At 43.0% G+C, this 16,814-nt stretch overlaps 1 protein-coding gene and 1 long non-coding RNA gene across 2 annotated transcripts; one reads left to right on the forward strand and one right to left on the reverse strand.

The window, feature by feature from the left end:
* Positions 1-2,373: 2,373 nt before the first annotated feature.
* LOC120432851 lies at positions 2,374-4,403 on the reverse strand. Its single transcript, XR_005608135.1, has 5 exons — positions 4,335-4,403; positions 4,154-4,206; positions 3,961-4,016; positions 3,713-3,816; positions 2,374-2,567 (listed from the first exon to the last, which is right to left on the reverse strand). It is a non-coding gene; the product is annotated as an uncharacterized LOC120432851 (long non-coding RNA).
* Positions 4,404-4,985: 582 nt separating this feature from the next.
* On the forward strand, positions 4,986-16,538 carry LOC116313844 (sodium- and chloride-dependent betaine transporter-like). Its single transcript, XM_039598154.1, has 7 exons — positions 4,986-5,365; positions 13,446-13,558; positions 13,633-13,770; positions 13,923-14,025; positions 14,188-14,288; positions 14,365-14,532; positions 15,268-16,538. Exons 1-6 carry the CDS (start codon positions 5,329-5,331, stop codon positions 14,488-14,490), a joined length of 618 nt encoding a protein of 205 aa, XP_039454088.1. The 5' UTR covers positions 4,986-5,328; the 3' UTR covers positions 14,491-14,532; positions 15,268-16,538.
* The last annotated feature ends 276 nt before the right edge of the window (positions 16,539-16,814 follow it).

Here is a 16,814-nt window from a genome sequence, read left to right on the forward strand (position 1 = left end):
CGCAGGCATTATCTGTCCATCGATGTCTCCCGTCAGGGTAGGATTCTTTTTCATGGAGAAAAAAGACAAGACTCTTCACCCCTGTATCGACTTTCGTGGGCTCAACAAAATCACTGTCAAAAACAAGTACCCTTGTCTTCTGCTTCCTTCAGCGTTTGAACTACTTCAAAGAGCAACTACCTTTTCCAAACTCAACTTCTGCAACGCTCTGCTTCACCTTGTCCGCATTCAGGAAGGGGATGAATGGAAAACCGCCTTCAATACTCACCTTGGTCATTTCGAGCACCTCGTCATGCCTTTCGGCCTCACCAATGCCAGGCTATGGTAAACTCCGTGATTTCCTTCACCATTTTGTGTTTGTCAGCCTCGTCTTCTCTAAAACCCAAGCTGATCATGTAAAACAGGTTCGGCTCATCCTAGAGCACTTATTGGAGAAGCAGCTGTTTGTGAAAGCGGAGAAATGTGAGCTCCAGGTTCAGACTGTTTCTTTCCTTGGATTTATCATGGTGCAGGCGCAGTTTTGGGCAGACCTGGCTAAGATTATGGCTGTGGTTGAGTGGCCCGAGCCCAAGTCCTGGAAGGAAGTCAAGAGGTTCCTGGGGTTTGCCAATTTTTACCGACGGTTCATAAAAGATTTCAGTAAGGTGGTTTCTCTTCTTACTGAACTCACTTCCCCCAAACAGCTGTTTCTTTGGTTTCCCTCTGCCCAGCAGGCTTTTGAGCGTCTGAAGCAACTATTTTTGTCCGCACCTGTCCTGATCCAGGCAGACCTGATTCGACTGTTTGTTGTGGAGGTGGATGCTTCAGACTCGGGCGTTGGAGCCATCCTCTCGCAACAGGTAGATGGTAAATTACACCCCTGTGCTTTTTTCTCCCGTTGTCTGTCCCACGTGGAATGAAATTATGAGGTTGCCGACTGGGAGCTTCTTGCCAGTAAGTTGGCCCTGGAGGTGTGGTGGCACTGGTTGGAGGGAAGGTTAGAGGGAATTCTTCAACCGTTTTAATCTCACCATAACTTACAGGCCGGGATTGCACAACACAAACCCGGACACCGTCTCTCGTCAGTTTGCACCTGAAGTGGAAATGGAAGAGAAGGAAAAGCCCATTCTACCCATCACATGTGTCATGGGCTGGTTAACATGGAAAATAGAAATGCTGATCAGGGAAGCCCAGCAGCAAGAATTCGATCCTGGTTGGAGGCCCTGAAAGTCGACTGTATGTCCCTATGGTGGTTCATAGCAAAGTCATCCACTCGGCTCACACAGCAAAATTCTCCTGTCACCCAGGTAAGAATCACCTACTCCATATGTGCTCAAAACAAGGTACCAAACTCCTCACCTGTCAGCATGCTGCGACTGCTGCCTATTCCCAAGCAACCGTGGTCACATATCACCCAGGACTTCCTCCCTCCTCAGGTAGCACCACCATACTCACCATCACTGATTGCTTTTCCAAGGCAGCTCACTTTACACCATTTCCTAAACTACCTTCTGCCTTGGAAACCGCTAGACTCCTAAATCAGGACTTGGACCAGGGTCCCCAGTTCACTTCCCAGGTATGGAAGGAGTTTTGTTCAGGAGCCCCAAGTCAGGTTGTCCTCTGGCTTCCATCCACAGACTAACAGTCAAGCACAAAAGGGCAAATCAGGAGCTGGAAGCCATGCTGCGCTGCATCGCCTCCTCCAACCAGCCCACCTGGAGTGAGCACTTGGCGTTGGTGGAGTACGCTCACAACTCCAGCACATCAGCTGCCACCGCAATGTCCCTCTTTGAGGCATCGCTGGGATATCAACCTCTATTCCTTTCCATCACGGAGGTTGAGTTGGCTGTTCCCATCTGTTCAGCACCACATGCATTGCTGCTGGCAAGCATGGTGGAACATGAAGGCGGCCCTCCTAAGGACCGCGGAGCAAAATAAGAGACTGGGTGATCGTCACTGCCCTCCAGACCCAGCCTATCAACTCAGCCAAACGGTGTGGGTCTCCTCCAGGTACATCCCCCTGAGAACGGAATCCAAGAAATTAGCTACTCAGTTCATTGGCCCTTTTGTCATACAATCTATTATTAACCCTGTGACTGTTCAGTTGGCTCTTCCTCGTAACATAAGAGGTCACAATGTGTTTCATGTGTCTCAGATGAAACCAGTCCGGACCAGCTCGTTGTGTCAGTGTTGTGTTTTCTACCTTCTCCATCTCCCTGTTTGTTTATTTGTGTGTGAGCTCGCGCTTCTGGAAGCTCGGGCGCCGGTTGGCATTCAACCCAGAAGTGTTCCCTGTTGTGTTCAATTTCTTCAGGAGGAAGTACAGGAGAAAAATCTGTCTTTTAAAAAGATTTAATTTATTTCAGCAGAAATTAAAAGTTTATAGCACTGGACCTCTCTGTGAAAGCAGTCATCTGACTTCACAAAGAGGATGACCCTGAGTCGGGCTGTACAGTTTTAAACCACAACAATAACATTATTATTATGACTATCTTCTTCCGGAATCGACGTGGCAGTCCTGTTGTCTCCTTTCGAGTCTCCTCATGAGTTCACATCCACTCATGTCCGACCTTTTATCTGCTCCCTTCCTGAAATGACAGAGACAGCCTTGATTGTTTAATATTATCCTGCTACTGATTATTTTTTATTATCCAAGTTTGGGACATTCTGTCCGGACTCCCTTGGCCCAGAAAATATCATCCTGACAGTTATCTAGTGTGATGTGTAAGTATGTAGCAAGAGACCCTCTGCGCTTCCACGTCAATCCTCAATATTTCAATTCAGTCATAGCCCTCAACGACATTTCCAACCTCAGAAACAGGGAGCGCCAACATGTAAATGAGCACATGTGATGTGTATATAAAATAATAAAAAACAGATTTATTTAATCATTTTAAATCATAATATCCTGCGCTGAAGCCAACCACACCTGCCATTCATCAGCCGTCGCCAGCTGCCGCCAATCACTGCCATCTTGGGCTGCCTATATAACGGTGTGGTTGAGCGTCAGTCAGCGCTGGATTGTTGAGTTATACTCGGAAGTACAGTCGTGGAAAGTGTTTGTGAAAGTCTCGCTAGTATATAGGATTGCCTAGTCATCATGTTTTCCATTGTGCCACTGGAAATCAGGAGCGGAGAGTGTTTCATGGGAGAGTCACGGACTGGCGATTGTTGTTTGGAAATTGCGGTTTTCACTGCACAGCCACGAGCACTGTTTGGGATTCGTGAGAGAGCACTGTTTGGAGCCACCGCACTAGATTTCTGTACAGAACTGTTTACCCTTTGCCTCACTGTAAAACTCAGTGTTCTTTTCCTGAAGAGTTCCAAGTTTCCGCATACTCACACCTGACAAAAAGAGAAAGCAGTAAATGGATTCAAAAATCGAAGATTTTATGAACAATCCACAAAAGACCCGACTATGATTCTATGCTTTTCAGCATTTTTTATTTTCATCGTTGCTGTTTTACACACACAGCTGCAGCTTTGCAGCTCACAGCCAAACACATCACCCACAACAACAGACAGACAGGACCCAGTTCCCACTTTAAGCTGGTGAGGTATAATTGCAGATGCTACTCAGCCAGGGCCATGCAGAAATGTTTAAAGGGGTGGGTGCTCAAAGTTAAAAAGGGGCGCATAGAAACAGCATCAAGAATCTAATATGGAATCGCATAAAACTATATCACTGTCATCATGTGGGGACAAAGCAAAGTAAACACAGCCTATGTTTTACCTGATCGGGTACAATGTTGCTGTTGAGCGGTTAAGGGTGCCCCTGCTGGTGATAGTGCTGGAGGGCAGGGCTGTGTTGATCTGAGACTGTTGACATTAAAAAGTCTATAGGAGAGATGGTAGCTGATTAAACAAGTGTTATGAGATAATAGTAAAATGAAAAGATTTGTGATAGTGCTTGGAATCATAACACAAGAGATTTAAAAAAAAAAAATCTGGGAAATAAACTAGGCTCAACCTGTGACTCACTCTTTGCCTCTCTTCCTCCTTCCATCTCCTCATCTCAGTCTCCACTTGCTGTCCATCTGAGAACAAGGCACAATTTGCTATTGCATTAATCTAATATTTAATTATCCACACTTAAAAACATACATAACATTTGAATGCAATAAGTTTAATTATTTATTGAATATTTATTGAGTATTTTAATATTAGCAAGTACCCTTTGTTCCAGGTCCTCCACAGCTGCTCCTCATCAAGAAATGTGGTAGTTATCTGTAAAGAGGAAAGGTTGTTACTGAGAGCAAATAAAGTTAACCGTTGAGGAAAGATGGGGGAAATGTGTGTGCAAATCTAGAAATAAAGGTGGTGCAAAGAAGTGACTATGAGATGTGATTACTCACCTTCCTTTCCTGTGTCCTCTCCAGAGTGTTTGGGCAAATGCTTCCTGGGGGTCCAGACACCAGTTAAAGGCTCCGGGAGAGGCCATGGGTTAAGGGAGTGTGGGGAATCTTTGTGCCTGGGGTTTTTTAGAATTTTTATAATAATGGTTAAGGTGTAAAGGTGAAATGTAAAATATTTATTAATATGAAAATGTAAAATGTATGTCCATATTTATTTATTGAAATTGATGTATTGCATAATATGGTGGAAGGTTAGGATTTGAGAACTCACCTGTTAGTAAAATAATGGTTTAGGCTTTGGCCCACATCTGTCTAAAATTGTATGTAACCATGAATAACGTGTTGCCATGTCCACCAGGAGAGACTGGACAGTATAGATGTAAAACAAATATGCCAGCAGTTCATCTCAGTTAATGAGAGGAGAAGGCATGTGTTTGGCTCCTTCACATAGTGGACATTGACTTGTTATGTGGGACACCAGTAGTTCATGTCTGTTGCTGTAACAGTAGTTCATGTTTAGAATAAAAAATCCCAGCTCACTTACTTGATCGGGGCAATAGTGTGCCTAAAATGTTGCAAAGTTTTGCTGAGAGATCTTTTACTTTGTGGTAATCAATCAATCAATCAATCAATATACTTTATTAATCCCGAGGGAAATTAGGGTTACAGCAGGCAGCACGCTAATGGCGCATGCGCACTTACAAAGGAACCTTCTGACCAACATTACACAAACATCACATTGGGGAGACATGCCAGAGGGTAGGCTGATAGGAAGAAAAAACAACGAAAGTATGTGACATGAGGAGAGAGGAGGAGAAAAAAAAACTCCACTCAGACTGAGCTCCTAGTGGGAGAACAGTTTGATAACAGAAAAAAAAACACCTCAGCACAAAAAGCACATGACTATCAATACACCATAGAAACACAAGACAAGCAACGGGGCGGGGAAAGGGTGAGAGAGAGCCGGTGTAGACAGCGCTTCCGGTCCTGCAGCATGCCTGCGCTGGTCCAGTCGACTACCATCTTCACCGGTAGGGCACAAGCATCGAAGGCGTTTGGAAGGGGAGGGGGAATCAGTGTGTGCATATCAGTGTATGTGTACGTGTGTGTATGTCCAGAGTCAAGCTGAGACACTGTCCTTCGCCCTGCCAGGCTAAGTAAACAGTCTTCCAGCCAACTCAGGTGGCCTTGCATGGGATGGGAAGGAACAGTCACAACATAGTCGTTATCAGGGATTGTTTTTGATCGGCTCCAGCCTTGAGCCCACAGCTGGCGCCGAAGGGGTAGCCGTATAATGATGGTGATGTTTCTTTTGCAAACAACTCATAAGAATTTCAGGCTGTTTTTTTTAGCACTCCGACACAGGTCTCTCAATCTCCTTTTTTATAGCATCGACTTTCCCCAAGATGTTATTAGCCATCGATCCCGAGATCTTGTCACTCTGTTGCTCACAGAGCAGATCCTGAGACCTCACGACCGCAGCCAACTGATCCGAGATGTAGTCCAGCTTCCTCCCTGAGTTGTTGTTTCGGGTGGAGTCGTTCCTGATGTAATCCAACATACGCTCAGAGGTGTTAGTTTGAGCATTCACTGCAGTCGTAAGCGCCTCCAAGCTCTTAACCATGCTGCTGCTTTCAGTGAGCCCTTTCTGAGAACTCGCACCTCGTCCAATCATTTCAATCCCAGCGGGCAGCCTTGTGGGGATTTGGACAGCCGGCTCCGCTCTCTCAATTTTTCGATAAGCCAGGGCCAAGCCAGCTCCGATCAGCAAGAACCCTGTTACCATGGTTCCGAATAGGTAGATATCTTCAGCGTCCTCGATCGACAGTCCCGCCAGGCACACGACCCTCCAGTTCTGCCACCCGTCCATCGTGTATCCGGCAGGGAAAGTCCCTCCAGTCCCTCCAAAACTACTCATCTAATCTTAGATGAGTAGTTTTATGGACAAAAACCACCAGGTCATTCAGTGTTCCCTTAGTGCTAATGTGTAAGAGATGTTGGTGTACTATAACTGAAGTAATGTTGTTAAGTCCTTAAAGTCATATTCTTTTATTGTCATGACTGTATTTGAAGCTATTTTTATTTTTGTATGATACCTGATTTATATGGAATATGGCTGAAGTAAACTAAAGTCTAAAATACTTAGTCATTTGTTTAATAGTAATGTAACTGTCATGGTCCTGGGTCGAGCGACCCAGTGTTTGAGTTTATGTATCTTTTGTATTCTCTTGTGCCTTAGCTTAGTTCACCTTGTTTATTTCTAGATTGCAATTTAGTCTTGTTCCTTAGTTGTTTATGTCATCTCCCCCTGCACTCAGTCTCCCTGGTTTCTGCGTCTACGTTTCTTGTCTATGCAGTTATGTTAAGTTCATGTCATGTTTTATCTCCATGTCTAATCTCCATGTTTCCTGTTTTACTTTGAAAGTCTGTATTCTATGTCAGTGTATTTAGTTTCACCTCTCCTGTCCTGTCGCTAGGTTCATGTGTGTCAGCTGTGCTCCCATGTGTGGCCACTTCCCCTGATCATCCCTCATGTGTATTTAGTCTCGGTGTTTCATGCAGTCTGTGTCGCGTCGTCTGTGTTCCCACCCTCCATGTTCTTGCAGCCAGTCTGTATAATCATCGCCATGGTTTTCTGAGTCTCCTTAGTTTATCAGTATCTGTTTCCCAGTTTAGTTTAGGTTCAGTTTAGTCACGCTGTTTCTGCTTTGTTGTGAGACCTGTCATCAGCCACAATAAAGGCTCGCTTTCAGTTAAGTTTACTCCAGTCTACTCTCGTGTGTGCGCACCTGGGTCCACACACACCACCGCACGGCCTGTCTCCGCAGACCGTGACAGTAACATTATATAATTCACATATAAAACTATGAATTGTGATTTTAAATGGTTTAAAAGCATGTAGAATAGCATATGCAGGCAAGTATATTTCTCCTTTTGTTATCAAGAAGCAAAGACAAAAAGGAAAAAAGAAACAGGCCAGGGTTCGGTGGTTGAATCATCCGTCCCCACCAATGCCAAAACCAAATCTACGCCCTTGGCTGAGGTATTCACTGAGCATGCGGTCGGTTGGGGCCATCTTCCTGATGTACTCGTGGATGTTCGTTGTCTCATCTTAGACTGTGGTACTGACACTAGTCCCCAGCCTCCTTCCTTCCGCTTAGCATAGAGCCTCAGGGTGCCTGACTTAGGGTGAAACCGTCCATGCATGATCAGGAGCTTCCTGGTCTTGATGTGAGTGGCTTCTATCTCCTCCTTTGGCCAGCTTATTATCCCACAAAGGTACCTGATCACGGGCAGGGCGTAGGTGTTGATAGCCCGGATCTTGTTCTTACAGTTCAGCTGACTCCTCAGGACTTGCCAGACCCTCCGCAGGTACCTGGTGGTTGTAGCTGTCCTAGCAGCCTCTTTGCGGTTCCCATTTGCCTGTACTTATAGCTGTCCTTAATGTCTGCGATGTTACCTTCTGGTGGTTCGATCCCCTTCGTTCAGACTACCTTCCCTCTCTTCGTTACCATCCAACTACACTTCTACAATCCGAATGACGTTCCAATGTCCTTGCTGTGTATCCGGGTGGTATGGATCAGTGAATCGATGTCTTGTTCACTCTTGGCATACGGCTTGATGTCCTCCATGTAAAGGAGGTGGCTGACGATTGCTCCATTCTGTAGTCAGTATCCATAGCCATTTTTGTCAGTGATCTGACTAAGGGGGTTCAGGCCTATGCATAACAGCAGTAGGGACAGAGGATCTCCTTGGTAGATCCTGCACTTGATGGTGACTTGTGCTATGGGGTTGAAGTTGGCCTGTAGTGTTGTATCCCCACTGAGTTCCTGATGAAGGCTCTTAGGGTCCTGTTGATCTTGTATAGTTCTAGGCATTTCAGTATCCATTGAGTCACACGCCTTTTTGTAGTCAATCCAGGCACTGCACAGGTTGGTCAGTCTGGTCTTGCAGTTTTGGGTGACTGTTCTGTCTAGCAATAGATGGTGTTTTGCTCCTCTGGTATTCCTGGTAATTCCTTTCTTTGCCCCGCTCATGTACTGAGCCATGTGCCTATGCATCTTAGCCACTATGATGTCTGACAGCAGCTTCCATGTGGTACTGAGGCAAGTTATTGGCTGGTAGTTGGATGGTCCCTTCTGGGGATCCTTGGGGATCAGGTCTGTCCGGCCTTCAGTTAGCCATTCTGGGTGACTAGAAACTGGTTCATTTGCACTGCCAGATGCTCACAGAGTGTATTCAGCTTCTTCAACCAGTAGGCATGAATCATGTCGGGCCCTGTGCTATCCAACCCTTCATACTGGAGACCCTTTCTTGGATGTCTGCTACTGTGATGGTTACTTGGCCCTGTTCAGGCAGGTAGCTGTGTTCTGCTCTTAGATCCACTAGCCACTAAGCATTGCCATTATGGGTTGCATCCTTCTTCCATATACTCTTCCAGTATTGCTTAATATTGCTTGGTGGTGCTGCTCTCATATTGTTCCTCTGCCACTGAGAGTACACCTTGGATTGTTCTGTGGCGAACAGCTGGTTTAGTCTCCTGCCTTCTATTTCTCTGGTATACCTCTTAGCTGGCCAAGGCTGTGAGTCTTGGCAGTTTTCAAGACCTCATGAATGTATAGCCACTTGAAGAGTTACTTGCTATATGTCTTAGCCAACTATCAGAGCTGCAGAAAGGTGCAATTAAGAAGGTGCCTAACTTACCTCCATGATACCTTGATCTTGGCCTCTAGTCTCTTTCTCCATGGAGGGTACAGCTCTTTGTGGCTGTTCAGCTTGTAGCCAAGCATCTCACTGATTACTTCTGCCGTGTTGTAGATCAGCTGGTTAGTCTCGGTAATGGTCACAGTAGGTATTGGCCGTAGTGCTGTATTCACATCAGAGGGTACTTCACGTAATTTTGGTAACCATAATCTTGATAGGTTTCAAGGTTCCAAGCTTCGCCATGATCCTATCTTTAAGGTCAGTTCCTGTTGTACTCAAGACTCCTTCTGTCGTACTTGGGGCTTGATACCCAATCTCGGGTGGGAGGGGTGATGACAATATCTCCTCCCTGACCTGTCGTCCTGGCTCCCCCTTGCCGCAGCATTTGTTGTACCTTGTCAACCTCTAGCCATATTAAAGCAGTTCCTTCTTTTGAATGTTGTAACCCTGACCCACTAGTTGTCAATCTGAATGCTGAGATCCGGACTCACTGAACTGGTCCTTAGGTTCGTCCCATATAAAAACCTGACCTATAAACAAGATCAAATATATGTCACAACCAATTTACGGATAACCCTCACAAATTAAACTAGTGTCACACTGCAGTAACTACTATTCAGATCAGCTATCATCCATTCAGTCAAGCTGTACAACATTCAAATGTCAAGGTTCAAAATTCACAGTATCAAGGTTCAAAATTCAGTTGTAACCTGCAGTAATATTACAGATTTTCCACAAGGCTTCAAATATTCAGTAACTATAGTCTCCGTATAATTCACTTTCATAGTAAACAGTCATTACATCCATCAAAAATAACTCACTGTATATATAATCAATCACAAAGAAATAAGTGTGTTACTCCTTTTAAGAAATGGAGTAATACGCAAATGCTTATCAGAAACTGAACAAAGTGCAAATAATTAATTTCAATAACATGTAAACACAAGAACTCAGTCTATGCATAGGAGCATTGAAACAGATGTGCTTAATCCCCCTTGTACCATAGGCCTAATAGTACAAGTGGAAATACACTAAAAAATTACCTCCACATATTTATCACTGAGCATGGTAAAACAACTGATTGACTATGTGCACGAGAAAATGCTAACTTCCTGGTTTGAGGCCGGATATGGGGTTGCACATTTCCGGTAGCTTTACTTTGCGGTAAATCGCTACTGCGAAGATATACTCCAAAATCATGTCCAAAACTTGAAAATGGAAAGATTGCGTTAAGTTCCAAATAGCAGAAGGTGGGAACACTCACCACTGTTGTGTCACAAAAAAATCTAATGATAGATTTTGACGTTTAACCACTTAAGCCCCACGTCTCTGGTACCGGGGGCAAAAAGGAGGAGATCACGTTTAATCGGTTATAACGCGGGTTGAGAAATATAAGTCCAGACATGTGTGGTATCCACAGAAACCTCATAATCTCAGCTAAAATGTCATATAAACCATTTCTACAACCACCAAACACACCGAAAATAAGCCGCGATTAAACGAGCAGTTACGTAAATGCGCAGAAGTCCGCTAAACAAACAAAACCGAACCAGAAATTATTCGGACTTCATATAAGTAACTGGTTAAAGATAGGCTGGTTAGCTCCCAGAGCTATCACTGACTCCACACACCAAGTTTCACCACGATCAGACCAAAATTCACTAAATTAGCCGCAAAAGAAGACCACAAAACACACAGCGGCGCAAATGCGCTAAAACAGAAATTGGCTTACCGTCCGATTATTTTCGCGGTAGCGGTAACCACGTGATTGACGTTTAAAGAGTTTAGATCGATTGGTTGTTTGCATCACTCAACACAAGCAGAACTGCATCACTGCAGCATAAGACACATCGTCCACATTCAGAAGCACATCTCTGTATAGTGACTGGTTTTATTCTTTAAACAGGCAAATGTTCAGCATTCAAACTACAGATTAACAACAGTCACAGATGTTTCCCGTTATGTCCACACCTACACAGCATGTTAACAAACCGTGAAAAAGCCACACAAAAATGAACGATTGCTGGTGAGGGTTTCTATACATTAGTATGTATGAAGGGTATGTTGTGACTTACCTTCTAAATTAAAAAGTGCAGTACTGGATGTCCACGATGTCCACGCATCAAAAAATAAATTGGCTACTTGATTTCACCCATCGCTGGTTATTTTTAGAACATAACACCAAGCAATAAACGAGGGACAGCTGAGAAATATAACATTTGAATCCCTTTTCTCCTTTGCTCTGAGGTGTGGGGGCAAAATATCGACAAGTCCGTGAACATCATTTACAGATATATTGGGTAAATGACCAAGACATCTATAGAAATGTAAATCGATGCTTAATTCATTCATTTGGTTAACTTCTTTTGGACATTAAACAGGGCACGAATAGGACACCGGAAACAAAGCTCCACACAGGATTTTCCGCACCGGAACTAGCATATGCTATCGTGCACATAGTCAATTGACACCATAACAGTATCAGTATAGACAGTATAGAATTATCTCCCATAAAACTATTATTTTCAGCTGCTCTGACCATCTACAGCTTTTCACAGGGTAATGACTCGGTTAGTGATGTAATTAGCATAACTATAGTGCGTTTCAGAAGCTATGTCCTAATTCATATGCCGCATCCTTCGGAGGACCCAGCCTTCACGGTCTATGTGGGCCGGGTCCTTCGAAGGCTGAGAAGGCCTTCGAAGGACCTAACAGCGTGGCGATACCCAGTGCAACCTGTGTATAGGCCATTGCTATAAATGGAAGGGTCTAGCCCTCAGATTTGCATCACCAGCTGTCTCGGTGGAGTTTAATAAACTCAGCTGTCTCGTCTTTGCTCGCTAATATATAACAGGACATTGGAGTAAATTCTCAACCATCTCACACTTCTGTTTAATCAGTTTTCTGTTTGACGTTTATTCAGCTGTGTGAAAACTAGAACTTTAATCACAGCCAAACCGATTTACTCAGGAACAAATAAAACACTGAAAAAAGCCAAACAATAACATTTTTAAGTTATCGAAGTGACTTTTATATCACGTTTAACCTGAGTAGTGAGACACCACGGGGGTTTGAAAACGATGTGCTGGGAGTCCCGTGTTCTTGCCGGCTCCAGTGAGCCTCGACCTCCCAGTTAGCTATCTGCCTGGTGGGTAACAGACGTCTTCGAAAACATCGGAGCACTTTTGCAAATATGTGTGTCTTGATAAACCAAGCAGATATTTGAAGTTTACAAACCTACATTCTCACCTGAAAATATGTTAAGAGTTTATTTTATGACCCAGAAAGAGTAATAAGAGTAATATTAAAACTAAGTAGCTGCCGCCATTGTTGGAAACTGGAATTGGTTGGGTCGCGCTATGAATTCTGAGATAGGTTGGGCCACGAAGGATACACCTGACCCATCCTTCAGATATGGGGAAATGAAGGATGCATTTGTTGGCAGCATTTGAAGAAGCGTTCGAATTGGGACAGCCTTCGTCGTCTGGCTGTAACATAATCGGCCTTCAAATGTGGCCTCCAAAGGATGCGGCCTATGAATTGGGACATAGCTCTAGAGACACTTACCAACTGTAACCACACTCATATTGTAGCAAGTGCCACTCATATGTCTAATTAGCTACATTTAGCTTACTGCTGTCGAGTGGGATGCTCAGTGTTTACGTGACGCCAAGGCTCAGTAAACTCCCCGTTTTCGCCCTGTCCTCTACGACAACCAATGCAAAACCATACTTAGTGAACAATATCAGTTTAAACAGTATTTCACTCGTTAGAGGTTATTTTCTCCAGCTTACCGATAAAAAAAGTTTTAGCCCGCCTGCTCTGCTCGGCTGTAGAAAGCAAGAGACTGAAAATACGGGAGCTGGCGCTGAGGGAGAAGAACTGCCTAGAGCTTAAACGAGAGGAGTGGAATAAAACAATAGGCTCTCATCAGAGCTCATCAACACTTGGAAAAACTTAACTCTTGTTTAGCCAAAACACATATCATAAATCTGTGTCCCTTTCATGTTTAAATAAATATATTGATTTTGTTTCACTGTCATTAAAGAAGGACAGCAAGAGCAGAAACAATGAACATGACATGTTTACTTTTCTTTTTTTAAGGTGATTTTAAGAACTGGTTAACAGTGTGCTTGTTTTTATCCCCCAATGGTGAAAACAAACTTCCATACAAATCAGATCTCAGCCTCTTGCGCCATCTTGTGGACAGTCAAACATGAGTAGCATAGTAATATTTGTTAATATGAGCAGGCACAGGTGGCTGTTCAATTTACTGCATTCCTGCTGTCATATTTATGCCATTACACACCACAAACTGTACAAACTAAAACACAAATATTCGACTCAGGCTGGCATGTTTTGTGTAGAAGGAGCTCAGTGTTCTGGCATCATGCTGTTGTGTTTCAGGTCCAGGCCTGGCATTCATTGCATACCCTCAGGCTGTAGCCATGATGCCCCTGCCTCAACTGTGGTCCATCTGTTTCTTTGTTATGCTCATTCTCTTGGGTCTGGATTCACAAGTAAGACACACAACTTTAGAACATTGCATTTATGCTTTGAAATGTACTCATTATTTTGTCCATTCTCTGCACAGTTTGTTGCCATGGAGGTGTTGATGACGTCCTTCATCGATATGTTTCCCAAAGTGTTGCGCAGGGCCGGTCGAAGGGAGATTTTTCTCCTTCTCTTCTGCCTAATATGCTTCTTCTGTCAGCTTGTCACGATTACTGAGGTCTGTATGTAATGTATCACTGCCAAAAAATGATTTGGAAATGTGTGCTTGAGTCTGAAAGAAAATATTTAAAAAATTATATATCCTAAATTCCTGATTTAAGATTTAAAACTAAACGCATATGAAATAAATATCTGTGTCATTGTCTCCAGGGAGGGATGTTTGTGTTCCAGTTGTTTGACTACTATGCTTGTAATGGAGCCTGCATCCTCTTCCTATGTGTGTTTGAAACTCTGGCACTGGGTTGGATATTTGGTAGGTGTGCTCTTCCATATAGTTCCCTAGTGATGTCGTAATGATGATATGATCAGGAAAATTTTCACAGATTTATCTTGTGGACAGTATAGACATTATAATGCTGTTTAACACCAAGTGTGATCAATATATGTTGTTTATCTTGCTTGTTCTCTTATTAAGGAGCAGATCGGCTGTATGACATAATAAAGGACATGACAGGGACACAAGTCAACTACTTCTTTAAACTCTGCTGGCTCTACCTCATGCCACTGGTCTCACTGGTGAGTTGAGCTTTAAGTGTTAGGATGTCAACACTCAATTCTCCACCAGCTAAACCATCTCCTTTTGTTTTCTCAGGGCTCTTTTATATATTCTTTCGAGTACCAGCCTCTGACCTTTAATCGGTGGTACGTCTACCTATCCTGCACATATGTGCTGGGTTGGGTACTGGACCTCTCCTCCATCCTGCTTGTTTCGGGATGAGCCATGTATAAGCTGGGCACTGGGACTGGGACCCTAAGTCAGGTGGGATGATTGTGGCATAAGATTAAATACAGTGTGGGAAATAATTATTTTATCTTCTTCTGAATTTGAAAGTTGTTCACTTAGAAAGAAATGAACAGGGTTTATTTTTCATGGTTGTTTCACTTTAATAAAGACAAAGAATATCAACCCCAAAATTAATAAAATAACACATTACATGAAAGTTATAAATGATTTCTATCTCAGTTTTAAATAAGTCTTTGATCTTATTTAGGAGGGATTTTGACCCACTCTTCTTCACAGAAACTCTAATTCATTTAGATTTAAAATTTGCTTATTTAGGCGCTGCTTTGTTGCCTTGGAAGTATGTTTTGAGTGACTGTCATGTTGAAAGACCCATCGTCAGTGTTCTGGCTGAATGAAGGAGGTTGCCATCCATGATTTTATGATACATGGCTCCAGCCATTGTCCCCTTAATACTGTGAAGTCATCTTGTAACCTACCTTACTGTTTATTTCTTTGTGGGCAAATTTTTAAAATTCTAATAATTATGTACCCCACTGCATATAGTTAAACAAAAATGTATAGCTTGCGTGCCTACACTGTAATTTTTAACTACAATATGCAGCCATCCAGCTAACTAAATGTAGTTTCCTATGACAACATTTTTATGATTTACATCCCAGCTTATGTTGTAGATTTTCAGAATTGTTATTAAACTTTTAAGTATGACAGTCTCAAACAAACCCGTTAATGCATACTTCCTACATTTTGTAGCGTTTCCATCATCTGTGGCAGCCAAATCTTGAAAACCTAGGGAACCAAAGGAAAGAAACTGGAGAGCAGAACATCAAAGAACAACTTCTGCAGTAGTTCAAACTCAACTGATACAAAAAGGTCATCTGGTCCTTTAGTTTTTGTAACGGCTATGATTTGGAACTGAATGTGATGTGACTTTCTCTGTTTACCTTTACACAACTGATTGTATAAAACATAAAATGTTAAAATTTTGTCACGTAAAAATAAAATTATTTTGAATTGCAAATGAGACTGATTTAATGGCATCCACCAAAAAATGAGTAAAAAATACAAATAGCTGATTGAGTTACAACTTTAGTTTTGTCTGAAGCACTTAGAGCAAGAAATCTACAAAACAAAGGCATAAAGAAATTTAAGTTTTCATTTTTATATATCAGGCCTTGTTCATGTATGCCTTTTTCCAGTATCCAATTCATATACTATGAGAGATATTGGCATGGACCTTGTTAAGTCAGGTGATGTCCATAAATATCTCACTCATGATCCTCACTCATAGGTTTGGGCAGCATGAGGGGCATAACCTGGGGACCCTTACTTGGATGCATGCTCTGACCAAAACCCCTGACCAACTGTTCGAAAGACTGCTATTTTTAATTCCAAAGTGGTTGCAATGGTAATAAGAGCATTAGGAGTTGTAACTTGGTAGAGGACCCAAGCTTGTGAAGATGTCTCACACATCAAACACACAATGGAGGACATGCAAATCAATTTATGTTACTTATACTTCATGTTTTAGTGGGGTTAAGTTAACTGGTGATTCTAAATAGCTCATATAGGTCTCTCTGTGTTAGCCCAGCGACAGACTGGTGACTTGTTCAGGATGTAGTCTGCCTCTCGTCAAGTGGTGGTTGAGAGAGGATTCAGCCTACATTTTCTTTCCATTACAATAAAACTACCATAAAAACCATTGATAGTATGATGCCTAGCAACCACCCATTTAATATAGATAAGAACCTTAAGGAGTCTAAGCCATTCCTGTGTGCCAAGTATGATCGCTGAACTCCAGACTGTGTAGGAGCTGGCAGCCAAACAAAAGAAATCAAAAATCAAAAATCATCACACACAAAGACAGACTTCATGTGTTATGATAAGATGGTAAATATCTTTTTCATATAATTTAGAAATGATTAAGTAACTAAAACATTCAGGCAACAAAGACCAGTTTAAGCTTTAAGAGAGCGCCATACATATGCCTAAAATCCCATTCTGTTACAGTGCTTAGACCAGGGGTCCCCAATCTCAGTCCACGAGGGCCGGTGTCCCTGCAGGTTTTAGATCTCACCCTGGGTCAACACACCTGAATCACATGATTAGCTCATTACCAGGCCTCTGGAGAACTTCAAGACATGTTGAGAAGGTAATTTATCCATTTAAATCAGCTGTGATGGATCAAGGACACATCTAAAACCTGCAGGGACACCGGCCCTCGTGGACTGAGATTGGGGACCCCTGGCTTAGACCCTAGAGGAGTAAAATAACTGAAGGGGGTGCCACATCTGGTCTAT

This window comes from Oreochromis aureus, linkage group 14, assembly GCF_013358895.1.
Source record: "Oreochromis aureus strain Israel breed Guangdong linkage group 14, ZZ_aureus, whole genome shotgun sequence".
NCBI lineage: Eukaryota > Metazoa > Chordata > Actinopteri > Cichliformes > Cichlidae > Oreochromis > Oreochromis aureus.